Below are 18852 nucleotides of genomic sequence, written 5' to 3'. Positions count from 1 at the left end.
CACACAGATTTGAAATAGCTCCAGGGGTGTTAAGCGGTTATGAGGCGAAATTTGCGACGAAATATACCTAGAACGGAAGAGTTACAACAAAGCAAACATCTACATTTGGATAAAATAAACAAAAATGAATAACAAAAAACCACATTTCTCTATCAAACCCTTAACTCTGCAATAAGTTTAAGAAAAATCATATACAACTTACATCCACATTGAAGGCATTAAGTCCAAAATAACTAAGATTAGCATACGTTTTTCATCTGTAAGGTAGGTATGGTGTGTTCGCCCGAATTTATATACACAGAAAAATAAGCATCGGCCTAAACAAATAAACACTTATTATTCAAGTTTTAATACACATTTCTCTATCTAAAACAACTTTCTCTTTCTCTTTTTCTCTCTATTGTGTTTTGTGTTAGCTATATTAAAAATCCGGAAAATACCAATACCCACACTGTCTGTCTGTCAAAAAGATAAAGATAATAAGGGGTGGTCTCAAGATCAAGATCGCCAAAAAGCAAGGACATCATTACTATACAAGGACCGGTCTTGAATCTCCAAATTGGCAACATGCCAATTCACAAGGCACGACTGTATGCATTTACACAAAACGAGTGCAACCGGAAATATCCACCACTCGCTTTCCTCCCTGCACCAACAAACAACCACCCATCCAATCCATAATAAGCATTTATTTAATAATAACAAGGTCTAATGTAACAAATAGCTATATACTTTCTAATTATTAATTTTTATTATACCACAACGTTGTGTTTTCATTACATATATTGTGCTATGGCCTATGAGAAGAGAAATATATCCAGTTATATAGCATTGTACTTGTAATTTTCTTTCTTATTAGGGCATTATTGTAATTTGAAAATCTACCCGATTATAGCTCTAACAAATGTTTGAGCGACTGTAATCAGAGGAAATGGTAGTAGGATGAGAATGCTATGCTATAATAAATAATAATAATAACAATAATAATAATAATTATTATTATTATTATAATGCTCGTAATATGAGATGATATGATATGAAAGGAGATGTGAAGGTTAGCTAGTGCCTCACATGTTCCATGTCTCAGGAAGTTTGGTACTTGGCTGACTGCAGTAGTGAACATAACCACACATAAAGGCGACCACCTAAAAGTGAAAGGAAACAAATCATAAACTGGGAGTGGTGGTAATATATATATATATATATATATATATATATATATATATATATATATATATATATATATATATATATATATAAAAGAATAGTTTTATTCTTCTTTTGACATGTGTCATCCTATTAGGCCTCCTAATTAATGTATATTTTATTCTCCTTTTGTCATGTGTCATCTTATTATGTCTCTTAATTAATGCATGCCACTTGTCAACTCCATTTCAAATTTTAAATTTTCCACTCTAATTACATTAAATTAATAACATTAGAATAAAAATTAAAATAAAATTAATACAAATTATAAAATGATATAATTTCACATATTTATTTAAATCAATGATTAAAATTTATATAACTAAAAAAAATCTCTTAATTAATAATTTATTTAAAATAATTAATTAATAATTTTGATTTTTTACTATAAAAAATTAATTAATTTTGTAACCGTGGTTCCCACGGATTATAAACTAGTATATATATATATATATATATATATATATATATATATATATATATATATGGGATGGTTCACTTGAGATTAAAAAAATAATAATAAAGATCTTGAGATTCAACCTCAGCCCATATATTTCTCATTTGCCGTTCTAACGCTCCAGCATACCGGCAGCAACGGGATATGCGTAATCATAAATGATTATATGTCAGAGAGGTATAATCATATATGATATATGATTATACATCTTTATACGTATATGCATAATCATAAATGATTATACTCATGTGTGTTCACAGATTGAGGAATCGTATGTGATTATAACGGTTGGTGGCAAAAGAGGTGGCGGTGACAGTGATGGGGTCGGCTGGTGACAGAGGTGGTGGTAGTGGTGGTGGCGATGGCGGTTGTGGTGGCGGAGGTGAAAAGAACGGGCAGCGCTACATAACCATTTATGATTATAACGGACCCGCCGCGCCGGTACGCCGAAGGGTTAGAGCGGCAGATGTGATTTGTTTTAAATCTCAAGATCTCTATTTTATTTTGAATCTCAACAGAACCTGCCTCTATATATAGGGCCGAGTCAGGATCTTTTGAGAACCCATATTTTCCCGCGAACTTTTTTTTGTGATTTTTTTTTGAGTAATTAAATTTCCTCTTACTTTTTGTTCCTACAAATCTTCCTACCCAATTAAATAGTGACATATGTAACATTTAATTTTCATTTAATGATATTTTAATATACTAATATCACACATGTCATCATTTAATTGGATAGGAGAATTTGTAGGAACAAAAATAGGATATTTAATTTCTCTTTTTTTTAAAAAGTGACTTGAGGCATTAAGTCTGCCATATATAAGTGCATTCGCAAAAACAAAAAACAAAAAACAAAAAACAAAAATAAAAAAAATAAAAAAATAAAAAAATAAAAAAACTCACAAAAAACTTGCACATATGAAAGTTATTGTTGATGAACATATGCACTTCTATATGACCGACTTAATACCTTAAGTCGCTTTTTCTTTAAAAGAATTCACACGAAAAAGTTGGCAGGAAAATATTAGTTTTGCCTAAAATAAAAGCTGGTTAATCATGAGTTGTGTTTAATCCCCAACCCCAATACTGGAACTAGGCTCAAAAGTAAAGTTGCCAAGAGATGTATCCAAATGCCTAAAGTACAACCTCTTTGTTTTAATCCAAAGATGAGAGAGAGAGAGAGAGAGAGAGAGAGAGAGAGAGAATAGTGGTACATTTGTAAAAAGGTTTTGACCTGAGGTCGCTGTTACACAACCCACCTAACAACCCGATTTTTATTTTTACTACCTCCATCCAGAAAGTGATTAAAAGCAACCAATATGATTATGTCCTGGTATTTAATTTTCTGTTTCATTCCCTCAAGTGTGGTGTAAACACTAATTATCCAAATTAAAAAGAAACAAGAAACCTTTCGAGTTAATGCAGAAAGAAAGAAGACATACAACGTTAACGAAGGATGTAATGTTCCAAAGAGCATATATACGAGCAAGAGCAGCAGAGCGCCTGGGTCCTTGACTAAAGAGAGCATTAATCCCGGCAGGAAAGGGAAGCAATATCCCCAGCGGCAAGATGAAGAGAACAAGAAACACATCCGCACACGAAAACGAATATAATTGTAGTAGTGTAAGTAGCACTAAACTAAAATCTCCTAATAGTAGCACCGAGATCACCAGCCCCACAACATCCTGCACCAACACAACCAACCTATTATATATCTTTAAAAACAAACTTCCATTCTTTTCTTTATTATACTATATTACATGTATAATGCCTTAATAAAGGAAAATACATTGCGATTAATTCTTGTAATTCGTATATATATATATATATATATATATATATATATAGAGAGAGAGAGAGAGAGAGAGAGAGACCTGGTGGCCAACCGGCTTTGTGTTGTGAATTATAAAAGAGAGGGGAAAGAATATATCTCTCTTTTCATTGAAGGTTTGCAAACTGTTAAGATCTAATATCCTACCATAACTCCTGATCTTTTGCGTCGCACTATTTTCTATTAACCTCATAAATTCTCTTGAATCACCATCATATTCATCATTACTGTCAAAATGAAAGAATCAATCAATCAATTTAGCTTAAGCCTTAGGCCAGAGCCAGTCACTAATATTAATTGTCCAACCCAAAAAGGTGAGACAAAGAAAGACTCCGTCATCAAAATCACAACCCTCGGCCACTGTTGTCAGAAGGGACAAGTCTCTCATCCCACTCCACGTTTTTGGCAAATTTGGTCCCAATGACATCAATCAATGCATAAGCTTAGCTTACTTAAGAAACGGTGCCTTAATGAATGACAGTTTCATTCGTTTTACTTTACACGCAATGAGGTTGATAAGTAATAAACGTTACCTTGTCCTTGTGTTGGTATCCTCCTCCAAGTTGGAGGAAATAAAGTCGGGTTGGGGTTGGGGTTGAGGTTGTGGTTGATCATCAACAGCTGATACAATAAGTCCATATTGATGATAGTCACCCGTTGTAGCTTGGAAAAAAGCAAGATTGACACGTATCCCATATACCTTCAAAGTAGGATTCGCATAATTTTCAAGCCATGTCACTACTGACCCAAACATTGCCTTCACCCGACCCCGAATAACTAACCGTAACTGTGCATTCAACCCCGCCACAAACCGATACCAAGTCGTAGGAGGAACCGCCTGGAAAGGAAAAGAGCCAACCATACTCATATGTCCCCTCACATTTTTTAAGCTTCTTACAAGATTATATATATATATATATATATATATATATATATATATATATATATATATATATATATATATATATTAAAAAAAAAAAATTCTATAACAATCAACAAACGCCACAAATTAAATATGTAATGTTGGCGAGGAGTGAAATAAGAATAGGAAACCTGATTCATGAGAGTAGTAATGATATTATCACTTTGAAGTGAGAAAGGCGACATGTAACTTCCATCACCACCAAACAATAGTGATAACGGGAATCTTTGGTGAAGGCGAGGAGGGAGATCGCTTCTCTTTTCATCACCACCAAGGAAAAAGTCCACATAAGCTAGCATTAGATCAGATGTCGCTGCTACCTACACATTACATACAAAGAAAACACCTCAAAACCACCATTCATCTACAAAAAAAAGATTACAGATGTTTTAAACTACATACGTTATCTATCAACTGTAGATGACAATGTAACCAGGGAGTATTATTTGCAGCATTATGGCCTAAGAATCAAATGCTTGAGACTTAATCATACTTAAATGAAAGCTGGATTTCATGGGAATTGGCCGGACTGAAGTTTGTTCAATTTCATTGTGTTTGGTTGCAAGTGATTAACATTTTATGTAAAAGAATTTGTGTCTTAGTAACACTCTGTTTTTAAAAATAATAATTTTATTTACCTATTGATAAGTTTGATTCTGATTATAAGTTGATTGTGATTATATCCTGCCAACCAAAGGCACTACAGATTCCAATTCCTTTGACAAGTTCAAATTCCTTCCAAAAAAAAATCTGTAAGCCAAACAAACCCTAAGATGTATCATTTTGACATTAAGTTAGGGAACTTTATGCAAATTCTCTCTCATTTTGCTTTTTTCTTCCATTTCTCACCATCTCAGCCATCATTTTCTCAAAACATCATTTATCCAAACAACAATTGAATTTGATGCAATATATATATATATATATATATATATATATATATATATATATATATATATATATATAATAGCGAATAAGGAGCAACCTTAAGGCCTTCATAGAGAGCACGTGAGCGACAAGAACGTAAGCAGGCATGGTCATACTCGGATCTAACAAATTCCCTGAGTCTTTGTAAGTTCATCTTGCGCCTCCATTGTTGCCATGACCATGCAAGAGGATAAGCAACAAAAACAAGAATGCTATACATTGATCCCTCCCACCACTGATAAGTCGCTAAGCTGTTAACCTCATCCACAAATCTATTAAATGCCCCCTCGTACCTGCACGTTCAATTTAATAAAATCATCCATCGCCAATGGCAACATGTTTTGATTGCACACTACTTTAAAAGATGCACTGCCTATAATTGGATAGATTTTTCCAATGCATGGATAAACTCGGGTAGAAAGAAAAGCGAAATGCTAATGCTTTGACAAGAAAATGAATGAGAAAGTGAATATCATATGATAAAAAAGGTAAATTTTGTATCATTCAAAATAAAAGGGAAAGGAAGTTACACTTACACAATATCTTTGACTTGCTCTGGAGGTGTATGAGGAAGATGCCAAGGGTCACTAAAAGTATTCAGACCCATAAAATACATTCGATAAACATGTCCTTGTGACTCCTCCACTCTGTTAGTTTCCAGAACCTGAAAGATCCATAAAAATCTTAAAAGGTTAAAACATTGCAACAGGCCAGACTGCATTTGGCATGCATTGATGTCATGTCAGGAGGGATCTTTTATCTGGTCTGTGCAAAATGGATAGAAAAGAACCTCATTGAGTGATTCAAGGAAAGGAAAAGAGTGATCCATTTGAGACCCCTGTTGTGTAGGAGCAGGGCCAGGTGAGTTGTCATTGTCAAAGCCTACGAATTTGATCCTTGCAACACTAAGCACAAGGGCCAAAAGGATAAGAAGACCCAATAGAAGTAAACCGAACAACCATGGCCCCCCAAATGTGTAAATCAGCTCTTCCAGAGCCGTATAACAATTTGGCATATGATATCTGTCTGAAACGCATCTGTAAGGACATGGTGTTTCAGCAATACCCCCTGTCATCAAAAAACAAAAATATATATAATATCAAACTTCTCTACTGTCCTTCAAGAAGTTTGGCCTTGGCTGCTGCTTCATACGATGCAAATCAGATTTCAAGGAATATGATTGCTTCCATCTTCTTAATTTTCAGGTGATCTTTTTCATTCCATCATTGAATTGAATAACAAATTACACAATTTGAAAAATAAAATCCATGATTTTAAATAAGCTACAATTAGTTTTTATCAAAACCAAAAATATATTCTTTATAGCTTTGATTGTGTTTGATTTTTATTTTGTAAATCACAAATTAGTAATTATAATTCAATAATGTAAAAAGTAGAATTGTAAGCAAACAAAATATAAAAGTTCATCTCATTCCTACAACTACAAGCTACCAAACACGAGCGGAGTATGTAACGAATCATTCCATTGCCATTACCTTTAAAAGTTCAATTAGTTTAACATTCAAATCCGTCCAACAAAACAGACCCTTGGGTTGCATTTGGTTGTGGAATATTCTGTAGTTTCCCACAAAAGTTTTCCAAGAAAAGAAAAAATTTTGAAAATGCATTCGGTTTGATAATGTTTCTGAAATTTTCCAAGAGACTAAGGGTGTGTTTGGTTGTGGAAAATTTTCCAAGAAAAACGGAAATTTTGAAAACGTGCTTGGTTAGTTCAGTTTTCCAATGTTTTCTAAGAAAATATAAATTTTGAGTTTTCCAAATTGTATGTAAATTAGAAAAGTGATTTTTTTCCAAATTTCTAAGACAGAAAATGAAAACTCCACCGGTTCCAACCAAACGCGTTTTCTAAAATTTTCATTAAAAATTGAAAATGAAAACTCAACTCTATTTTCTGAAAACATTTTCTTAGAAAATAAAAACAGTTTTCCACAACCAAACGTACCCTAAGGGTGCCTTTAGTTATGGAAAAATAAGCAGTTTTCATGAAACATTTTCTAAGAAAAATGAGAATTTTGAAAAAGCATTTAATACAATAATTTTTTTAGAACTTTCACAGAAAATGAAAATCTTCCATTTCCCAAATTGGCAAATAACTTAGAAAATTTCAGAAAACAGATAATTATAGTTTTCCACATTTTTTAATTCCAAAAGTTTTCTAGATTATATACACACCCACCCACCCACCACCACTACCTTCAGCGCCATCACCACCACCACCGCTATCGCTACCGCCGCCACATCCACCACTCCGCCCCTACCCCATCACCACCATCGCCACCGCCACCCTCACCTCTGCTACCACCGTCACCCATACCCCACCATACGTACACACATACGCCATCCATCCCCATCACTCCCACCCACGCCCACATTCCACCTGAGACCCACACCCATAACCATACCAACAACACACACCCTACACCCCACTGCCACCCATACCCTACCCCTTCCCACCCCACAGACACTACCGACCTTAGCCACCCACATAACTAACTAACTAATACCCCACCCTCACCTGGCCTATTTAAAACAACTTAAAGACATTTTAATACTTTCTTTTCAAAAACAATATAAACCCTATTTAAAATAACAAAAAATGGAAAATGAAATCTGATAGAAAATATACAACCAAACACGTTTTATAAATTTCTAAAAAGGAAAATAAAAACTCCATTCCTTTTTCTAGAAAACTAAAAACAGTTGTCCACAACCAAACACAACCATTGATTTCAGTGGAAGAAACGAATGTCTACTTTAGTACCATTCTTGAGGAATGTGCAAGTTAAAAGGTGAAAGAGTGTGTGTGTGTGTCTGTGAGAGAGAGAGAGAGAGAGAGAGATGAATTTGAGCAGTAATTGAATACCTCTGACGGCAACATAAAGAGCACGGTGAGGAAGTTCATCGGGTGGGCACTTGAAACATAGGGACCTGTCAGATCCTGTAACATTTTTGTAGGTACCAACAGGACATTCCTATATAGATACACGGAAAAAAAAAATGAAGACCATACATGTCAATGCTAAGTGATAACTAAAAAAAAAATTGGTTAAGGACCAATATATTATATACCTCGCACAATGTCCCATAAAGCCCTTTAGGACAAGGTTTTCCAGTGACAGTTCCATTTTGTCCAGCACCACCATCATTTCCACCCAGCCCTCCCCTACAACAAACAACAAACAGATCAAAATGGATGTAGCACAAATGTTTTACGAGTAGAATAAAGTTGATCAGTTTGTGAAATTCATTTCTTTCTATTACATCAGCAATGTACTTTAAAAAATATACCCAATTAACTATAGCAATGTCAACTGAAACTGAAAGAGTAAGTAAGCTGCTATTATTTTATAATGCCTTAATAAGTACCATAAATCACAAAATGTATGAAAGTAGATAGCTATTTGTTGTATTTGCATTGAAACTTGTATGAGATAAAAGTTTATTAAGGTAAGGTCGGATATAAAACAAGAAGAATTGAAAGAACGAACCCAGTTGAGATATTCCCTTTGACAGTCGCAATTGGTTGATATACATCTCCGGTTGGAATGTGTGACCAATGGAAATGGATTCTCCCACCGGCCCCACCACCACTCCCATTTGGATTACCATAACCTCCAGCACTTGAAAGAGAACCGGATTCACCAACAAACAGATCATTTAAGAACAAAAGAATTGTGCCACCAGAGCCACCACCCGATTTGTATATATCATACGCATTTCTCACGCTTTTTTCTCCATAACTTCCCCCATCCGCAGTAAGTGATCCATCAACACACAGACTTGATATAGGATGCTCTAATGAACCAATTACTGCATAAACAATCAAATGCCCAAACGCCCTGTTTCTTATTTATCTATTATTTATTATCAGGGTATTAAGGGAATATTAATCAAGTTTGATTCAAACCTAAAACACCACCACCAGGTGTAGGCGTAGGTGTAGGCGTTGTTGTTGGGTAAGCATTTCCACCTCCGCTACCAAGATGACAAGGAAAGTCAGCATCGCCGTATGGAAGACCACCTTCAACGCGGGTCCCATTATAATAAGCATATCCACCTGTGCCACCATAACCTCCCCCACTGCCAATGCCATTGCCTAATATCCGACCCCTGCCAACACCTCCCGTGCAACCTGTTAACATCAAATTAAAAATACGATTGATTTTACAACACAAGTATTTGCTTTTGAGTGACTTAACAGATTAAGTCCTCCTAACCCATTTTTCTCAACTCAAGTAAATTCTTAAACATCATTTTTCCGTTACTTAAATTCGTTACCACTATACTATCTAATATCTATCTATATTCAAGAGTCTATCAACATACATACATACATACATACATACCCATCTTAGATGTGCTGACTGTACCAGTAGACGGAATAGTTACAGTCCTTGCCCGGTGAAAATGCACGACGGACCCTTTTACAAGTCCTTCAATCAGGATATCTTCAACACGACATATCTAAAATGGGAACAACAAATTAAATATAATTATTACTAACAAATCTCAAAAAGTCTCTCTCTAGACTCTAGAGGTTTGGTTAATTCCAATTTTTCAATTGTTTGTGACTAGAATCACATCACCTCACCTGAAGAGTGAAGGAGAGTGAAGCATTGACATTGCAGTCATCAGGCGGGCGAACCAGTTCTTCTGGACATTGCTGAGAATCACAATTCAATTTGGGCGTCCTGAGGCCACACCACATTATTTTTATTGAATACTAGTTTAGTTAGTAGCAAACCAAGAATGGCAAAGATAGATTGCAACAATCAACTCACACAGCATCAGTCGTAGCATTTTCTAACGGACCACGCAGAACAGATCCTGGACCCACCTTCAAACAACAATAGCAAAAAAAATATAAATAAATAAGGATCAGCCAAATGGAATGGAGGGTGATATTTAGCTGATACTGATTGATGTATGTCATGATAACAAAGCATTGACAGATGATGCAAATTAGAAAATCAACATGACAGATGATGCAAACTAGAAGAGGCTGCACCTGTAAGTAAGACCAACTAAATCCTCTCTAATAAATAAAAGTTTTTTTGCCACTTGTCAAATTCTCAAGAGTTTTGCCACATGTAATTTTGTAGGAGTTTTAGAAATTATTATTTTCCACTTGTCATTTTTTGGGAATTTCAGTTTTTTTAAAAATAAAATTCTAACGAGTTTTATAAGGAAAGAAAATCATTCTATTAATTTGATAATAAAGTCTCATAAATGCTCTAAAGAATATATTTGATTTCTTTTATAAATGTTCCAAAAGATTACATTATGTTACGTAAAAGTGTTATTTTAAAAAACAATTAATATTCAAATATTGATATTAAAGTTCTATTTTTAATAAACCCATGTAGTACACAGGTCTTACACCTAGTTGTCTTATAATCATTAATTAATTGCATGCATAAAAACTTCCAACTCCTTTAAGTTTTGCTATCGTTGCATGCCTTTTTCCAAACTTTCATTTCAGGACCTTCTGTTTGGAATTTTTGCCGAATGGAAATGATTGTCTGTTTAATAATTGTTCTTAATTTAAATTCTAAACGACAAAAACAAATAGAACTAAACAAAAAGTTATATGAATTTATTACGCATTTGAAGTATATAAAATTATAAATTTATTACTTAAATAAAGATAAATCATCTGATATATAATATGTAACTTTAAAAATATATATACAAGACGTAAATAGATAATGATAGAAATATGTAAATACCACTGCATGTAAGAATAACTATACATACCCAAATAAAAGTGGAAGTGAAATGAGTGGGGGGGGTTATTAAGTATAAACTAGGGGAAATGTAAGGAGGGAATTTTTAAAAATAGGATTTAATGGGGAGACCCTCCTTCTCTTTACTTTCTGTATTAAGTCGTGTTTGTGTACTAAGTATAAAAATAAAAAAAATTAAAAATTAAAAATTAAAAAAAATTAAAAAAAATTAAAAAAAAAAAAAAAAACACTCATATTCTGCTTACTGAATCAAGTAAATGTCTCCACTAAATTATAAAAAATAAAAATAGCACCTTAGTTTCTGCCAGGAAATCTTGGCTAGATGGTAGCATATATTGTTAATTTCAACAAGAATGCTGGTAGTTCTCAAGTTCGTAATTTCTACCAAGACCATAAAAACAAAACCCTAACAGAAAGGATTTACATGCTATATAAAACAAGGACAGCATATGAAGTGTGTGTGGATAAGTCACAATCCATATCAAATAAGACAAAAGTGTTCAAGGTCAATGGTTTTCAATTCATGTGAATATTATATAAGTAACATTACTAAATCAAAAGAAAAAAAATAGAAAGATATAGATGCTTACATTGACCCCATAAAACAGTGAAAGAGCCAGTCTTTGTGCTTCAATACAATCACCTGGCCCTGACAAGTTTAGTAATCCTTGGCCACGAACCTCAAGATTGGCATTAGAATGTATTGTAGAAGATTCCTAAGAAATAAATATGTGATCAAAACAAATGCAACATTCATACTAAAAAAAGTAGCAAGCAGAGCAACTAGGGCAGTGGCTGTTTCTGTTTGGTTGGATGACATATGAATATGATTACAGGAATGAATCATTCACTACATTCTGTAATCATGTTTGGGTTGGCCAGAATGAATTTTTTGCACTGTTTGTAAATCTACTTTATACATTAAAAATTTTAATTATAATCAATCAACTTATTTACAAATATTAAAATCAAACATCATTAAAAGATATTTTTCGATACGCTTTTAGAAAATAAATTTGTATTATTAACAAAATAAATTATAAAAAATAAAGTTGGATTGTATTGCCATCTGGAACGGAAATTAACAAAATGGAAAGAATCACATTGACAAAACAAAAACCTCTCTTTCATTCTAATATCCATCACCAAAAAGAGTAAGTATCAAGCATAGTTTGCAAGAGAGAGAGAGAGAGAGAGAGAGAGAGAGAGAGAGAAAGAGTACCTTGAGAACAATAAGATTGCTAGCCTCAAGAACAGAAGTCCCGACATTCCTATCACCTTCACCATCAACAAGCAATTGCGAATTCCACATCAAAAACATCTTTACAGACATACGCAAAGCCCCATAAACCTGAAAATATCAAAACAAAACTCAGTATAGGAAATACATAAGCAATAAAATAATATCTTCTAAGTTACAAGGGATAGGAATAATTACGATTTACTTCTTTTGCACAAATGAGAGAATACAGAAAAACACTTGTACATTGACATCAACACCAAACACTGTAATTTAAATAATGAAGTTGGATAAAGTAAGTGGGTTGCTTGCCTTGATTATAGAATTACTCATCAGCAGCTCTTCTGCCAATACTTCAAATTCCGATAAAGCATAATGTGCCAACCCAAAGCTCAAGATGCCTCCATCCAAAAGACTAATTTGCCCTTGCACCTAAATCAACCACTCCACATCATAAGAAACCCAACCCATAATAATTCCATTATTTCCATTTGCAAAACCTTTCCTAACCATCCTTTCTAGACAGCCAACATACTAAACTTGTGCAACTGCAAATATCGAAAAAGAAAAAGAGCTCCTATTCAATGAAAATAGCAACTTTTGGGCGAGCTTTAACTTTATCCCCACATAAAAGGCTATCATTTAACACAAGGAAAAAATATAGAAAAACACAATGTACTTTCATTATTTTATTGATTCAGGCACTTATTTTTTTTTTTACGATAATTTATACCATTCTACTTTCTTTGAACGTTTAAAATAATCATTTTTCCCGGTTACCCAGCTTTGAAAAAAGGTTCAAATATTAAAATGAACAATGTAATTTCACTGTTTTATCAATTTAGCCACTGAACTATTAGTCGTGTAAATAGCTAAGCGGCTAAATTGATATATATATATATATATATGTGTGTGTGTGTGTGTGTGTGTGTATAGAGTTCAACGGCTAAACTGATTAAAAAAAGTAAGAGGGAATAATTGTTTTTTAATGGTAAAAGCTCTATAATTGTATAATCACTACGGAAAATCATTAAGTGGCCAAATCATGGTGAAAGTACAAGTGTTTTTCTGTACTCTGTCCTTAATAGAACAAGGCAAAAAGTAGAAAATACAAGTTACACCCATATTCCTGTGTTATAGGATGTACTGCAGTAAGATTTGGCCATCCATGGTTAAAAGTTGAAGAGAAAAACAACAGAGATAGTACTTTATCATTTTTCTTTATTCAAACACAATGAGAACTATTAGTGGATCTAGGGTACAAGGTATACAAGCACTTCATTGCCATCTTTTCCGGTAAGTTAATCATCATTTGAAGCTTCCTCATGATATGAACTAAAAAGAATTACAATAAACAAACCTACCCGGTAGTCACTAGATGTGGGACTATGGTTCTTCATTTACTACAGATTATATATACACACAAACTCATGAAATGTATGAGTTTGTTACACAGGACTGTTACTGTTTTTTTTTTATGAGGAGGGGCATTCACGTCTTTTGCACGGCCGAGATCTCCATCTTTTTGGGTGGGACATAAAATAATTATAACTTTTGTCCAATTGACATTCGCCCCCTCCCAGTCCAATGAATGCATGATGAAACTTAAAAGACCATCACATATGTTGAGTAACAAAAAGCAAAACACACTCATCATCCAAATTCTTTTAACATTAGATGCAAGAGGATAGTGTGGCAACACCAACCAACTGCAAGCTAGTATCATACATGTGCGCACTAACACAATGTTCAAAACAGGTATGATAAAAAATCATATAATGCTAAACTGAATGTAAAAGAGAAAAGGCAAAAAAAAAAACATACAGATATTATGCAAACATAATATAAGTTATTTCTGACTGACCTGAACCCGACTCCAAAGTAAGGGGACTGCAGCCTTTGCAAAATTTCGAATGAAAATACTGGTCAAAAGAGGCTGATATGGAAACTCCATTAATAGTGTGTCTGTGTCAGTTGTCATGTTTAAATTATCAACTATAAGGCTTCGGGGCACAGCGTCATAAAAAGTTCCTGCAGCACCCGCATTTGTTGGACAACCAATACTACTTCCACCTGCACGCAAAAAATAAATAAAATAGAAAAAAATAACTTAATTGATCATATGGTGTTTTTATATCACAAATGAGGGGCTCTGGGATGACAGAAACATTGGTGCATACCCCCATGAAATAAAGAAAGATAATAACATATGAATAGTTAAGACATTCCTACCATGGACAATGATTTTAGGGTCTTCATGCCTGCTAAACACATCAGTAGCAACTCTTCCTCCACCCCCACCACCAAAACCACTACCTCCACAAGCACTCATTTTGCCATTTCCAGTCCTGCACTTCAAAACAACCACCTCAGTTTAAGTCAGACTGTAAACGCTATTTTTTACACCAACTTTCAGAATCAGAGCCATGCATTTTAAAACTAATCACCACCTTCAACCTGCCAGTAAAATGTTAATGGTCATTCAGATGATTCATTCAATCCTAGAAACCAAACAGTCTCACTTGCCAAGACTGACAAATATGGGCATCCGTGTGTAGATAAAAGGTGACATGTGAAAGAAAGATTGACAAACAGCCATAATAGATAAAAGGACATTTCTGTTGACTTTTGAGTCATACTAAAAAAAGACCAGCAATTATTTCGTAAGGCCCTGCCTCTTTCATTCCCATAAAGTGTTGTGTGATAAATAATGATTAAAAATATTTGAGAAAATAACAACAAATAGATGAGGACGAATTTGAAAAAATGTTAGAGCCCTCTTTTCCTAGACTTCCTCTGTTAAGCCGTTCTTTCTGCATTAGGTCAAAGAGAAACACCCATATATAGCCTAGCCCTAGCAGAGTAAATATTGCCCCCTAAGTTTATTAAGTCAAAAGAAATCAGCACTAAGTTGTGTTTTACACATGATTATTTGTACAAGCAACGTGTAAAAACATGCTCATCAAACACAAGGCCAATTCCCCACACAAGAAATTCCATCATACAGAGATTCCACATGTGTTTATCATTCCTTTGTACAACAATCACTCACATATCAAGCCACAATCCTATGTGAATGTTTAATCTACATATGATTGGAAACTCAAGAACCATCAAACACCAATGAGTAGTGAAACAGCAACCTTTCCTTCTTATTTACCATCTTTACCCACCACTTACAAAAGTTGTTTTGGAAGTTGAAGCATCATAGCTTGCATTACCATTTACCAAACCTTCTGATATCATCAAGATTACTTCCTTTATTGCAATTTATGATTACAGGTATTCGAGCATAAATGCAAAACCAACCCAACCCCACATATAGTTTTACAGAAGGTATTTACATAATTAAAAATTGTAGCCATAGTTTTCAAAAAAATCATCAGACATATATAACAAGATATTAGATTATCAAGTAGAATGGAGGTAGTGAGTTTCTGTAGATAACAGCTCTTACCATTTTAGGCAGAAAGAAACTAATCAGAACAAGTAAGTTGGTGGCATCAAAAGGATTCAAAGAATATTACCAGCTTTTTGCTGTTTAATGTATTAGATTACTTTTCTAAGTTCACATAATTAGTGGCACGACCATATTATATTTATATTTTATACGGAGCAAGGACTTCAATGCAAATTTGCCAACTCATAAACAACCATATTATATTGACACTGAATGAAGCCATGTTCACAAATAAAGAGGGTTAGGAGTTTAGTATTCTAGGGAATTTCAAAAATACCATGTATTATTTATCATGAAACAAAGATCAAAGAATCCAACAGGTGTTAAAAACTAACAAAAACAGAACGCCCTCCTGCCCTGTTCAAGAATGCTACGATGGAAAATAATACATCAGATCACTTGTCATGTATGCAATCTAGATAAGGTGAAGGTATAATACTCTAAAAAAGGAAAAAGAGATTACATCTTATAAGCCTTGATGTAGATGCTGCCACCGGAACCACCTCCACCTCTAGGACTACCATCTCCACCTTCAGCCAATAAAGTACCATCCATCTCGATATTACCCTTGACCACAACCATTATCTTCCCACCGCCACCTCCTCCATAATCTATCTCCTTACTTGTAGTCCCGCCTTTGCTTCCATAGTTCAATGGCTTTGCTAGGCTCGACCATGCATAAGCATCACCACCCCAAACATCATCCGGAAGCTTCTTCTCATCAACCAAACATGCAGCCCCTCTTCCGCCATGCCCTCCACCAGCTCCGTCAACACCTTGAGGGGTACCACTAGTCTGCTCAGGCGGATCACCCCCCAAAGCAGTGGTATTAACAAGAGACCCATTCGCGAAAACCGCATGCATAGCCTCTAATTCAAACGACCCAACCAGTATTTGGGCATTTTCACCTAATGTAAAGTTACCCGTGACATTTATGCCGATTTCACACCCAGGAAGAACCGAACAATTCACAGTCACATTGGGAAGTATATAAAAATTTCCCTTCCCAGCTACATATATGTTACGGCTTAAATTCAAATTAGAAACGACCTTACAAGTAGTATCCAAGGAACCGACCCCACCAAGGTCATCCTCACAAGATGCCGACGGCGGATGCGGCGGCGGTGGCGGCGGCGCGGGCGGCGAGTAGTCTTGATGAAACAGTCTTCCAAACCCGTCGTTATCATAAACACCGTCATCATCCCAACCCGATACCCCACTGATCGAGGTCGATTTTGTTGCGAAGAGGACAAACAGAATTAGTACGATTATCGAAAAAAGATGCCCCGCCATCACAAAAAAATCGTTGAAGGAGATGAGTCATCACAACAATTGCATCGGAAAAAGGCAGAGAACACACAAAGATGACTTCTAATTTCCACTCCAGAGAGCCCACAAGAGCATATATGATTGGGAGCGTTGTAATTATTAGGCAAGAAGAAAGGAAGATAGATTTTAGTGGGGTTTGGCTATGAAAAAGGGATTAATGAAAACCCTAGTGAATGGTTTTTGTTCAAAAAAGGAAGTTGGTATCTGTGTGTTTTTGGTGTTAAGTGTGTGAAAGAGAAAAGAAAAAGGCAGAGAGGAAGAAGGTAAAGTTGTGTGAGATGACAAGAGATTTTCAAATCTAATGATCAAAACTACTACGCTTCGAACATTTAGGAATTAGCACGTGATTCGCATGTGGATGCAAACGTGAGAGTCTCTTGAAAGCGTATCAGCAAAAATGTCTTCGGCAAATCCTTTTTAGGTTTAGACGGTGTTATGAATTTTGGAAATGAAAATTGAGAAAATAAAAAAGGTTGAGAATCGAGGAATCATTCTCAGCCACTCATTCAATCTAAGCATAAAAGACACGGTGGCAAACTTGTAAATATCGTAATAACCTTCAATCTCAAATACGTAACTATAGAGAATTCAATAACTGTTCGTTCATCATCAAAATTTTTCCTCCAACCTTCAATAATCATCCAGATTTATTCAACTAAACCGGAATTTCTTCGCTGTTCATGAAATTGGAATCGGAGTCTGGACTCGCAGTCACAGTCGACATTGAGGGACTTAGAATCGGTAATCACAGATTCCCAATCGGATTTACGGAAATCAAAATCAAATTGAGAAATCGATCAGAGATAGGATGTCGCATCTGAAGTCGAAATCGGAAGTATATGATGATTTGGAATTGATAACTTGATGTTTTTAACATTTTTAAAATAGTTAACTTGTTTGCACTCCAACTGTTTGATGAAATGCATAAACTAAATTACAACGTTATATTCACATATGAATATGTTTTCTCACCTGAATCAGTATATGATTATTAAAAACACAAAACAAATATGCAAGTCTGTATGCTATTCATATGTGAATAACATATAAAAATTATATATATTTGTCAAAATACCTTCAATATTCATAAGTGAATATACCTTGTAATATTCATATGTGAATATACTGTGTAATATTCATAAGTGAATATATCATCTAATATTCACAAATGAATATACTTTGTAATATTCACATGTGATATATCATGTAATACTATGTAATATTCACATATGAAATATCATTTAATACTCATAAGTGAATATATCATCTAATATTCACAAGTGAATATACTATGTTAATATTCACAAGTGGATTCATCGTCTAATATTAAAATATGAATATACTATGTTTATTATATGCTATATTCATATATGAATGATACTTCAATTGTAAAAAAAAAAAAAATCATACTTTTTATTCATAAGTGAATAACGAATGTACTGTAATAAAACCTGATGTATTGTTATTCATTTATGAATAACGATAGCTGAAAATATAAAAAAAATAATTTTTTTATTTTATCTTAAAACTATATCAATATGGATGTCTATTTGTAGAGAATAAAAAATCATGAATTTTGGTATATTTAAAATCATTTTTTGATAAAAATAGCTTATAAAAATTAAAAAAACGAAAAAAAAAAAAAAAAAAACTATGTTTTTGTATATATTAAGGTAATGATTAGCATAGTTTAAGGAAATATGTTATGTTGG

At 34.1% G+C, this 18852-nt stretch overlaps 1 protein-coding gene across 2 annotated transcripts; it reads right to left on the bottom strand.

The window, feature by feature from the left end:
• Nucleotides 1-209: 209 nt before the first annotated feature.
• On the bottom strand, nt 210-17434 carry LOC145052867 (ephrin type-B receptor). 2 transcript variants are annotated; one of them, XM_079000782.1, is made up of 22 exons: nt 16275-17434; nt 14584-14699; nt 14216-14424; nt 12664-12783; nt 12334-12462; nt 11702-11827; nt 10146-10201; nt 9956-10055; nt 9711-9828; nt 9272-9496; nt 8853-9174; nt 8434-8527; nt 8228-8336; nt 6134-6411; nt 5880-6007; nt 5402-5636; nt 4548-4736; nt 4028-4332; nt 3538-3721; nt 3106-3348; nt 1072-1145; nt 210-646 (listed from the first exon to the last, which is right to left on the bottom strand). In XM_079000782.1, the coding sequence occupies exons 1-22, from the start codon at nt 17102-17104 to the stop codon at nt 499-501; spliced, it is 4338 nt and encodes a 1445-aa protein (XP_078856908.1). In that variant the 5' UTR covers nt 17105-17434; the 3' UTR covers nt 210-498. The 2 variants fall into 2 exon arrangements, with proteins under 2 accessions (XP_078856908.1, XP_078856909.1); XM_079000783.1 differs by having other exon boundaries at nt 14584-14704; nt 16275-16410.
• Between the last annotated feature and the right edge of the window lie 1418 nt (nt 17435-18852).

This window comes from Lactuca serriola, chromosome 5 (assembly GCF_051521515.1).
Source record: "Lactuca serriola cultivar US96UC23 chromosome 5, Lser_US96UC23_V15, whole genome shotgun sequence".
NCBI lineage: Eukaryota > Viridiplantae > Streptophyta > Magnoliopsida > Asterales > Asteraceae > Lactuca > Lactuca serriola.
This window is presented reverse-complemented; position numbering and strand designations above follow the sequence as displayed.

Bases quoted from the DNA above. Each gene is read 5' to 3' on its own strand.
- LOC145052867 (XM_079000782.1), bottom strand. From the start codon at position 17,104: ATGGCGGGGCATCTTTTTTCGATAATCGTACTAATTCTGTTTGTCCTC. The intron at 8,337-8,433 runs GTATATAATATA...GTATCTATATAG, and splicing joins TTTATGGGACATTGTGCGAG to GAATGTCCTGTTGGTACCTA. The intron at 6,008-6,133 runs GTTCTTTTCTAT...TGGATCTTTCAG, and splicing joins TCCTTGAATCACTCAATGAG to GTTCTGGAAACTAACAGAGT.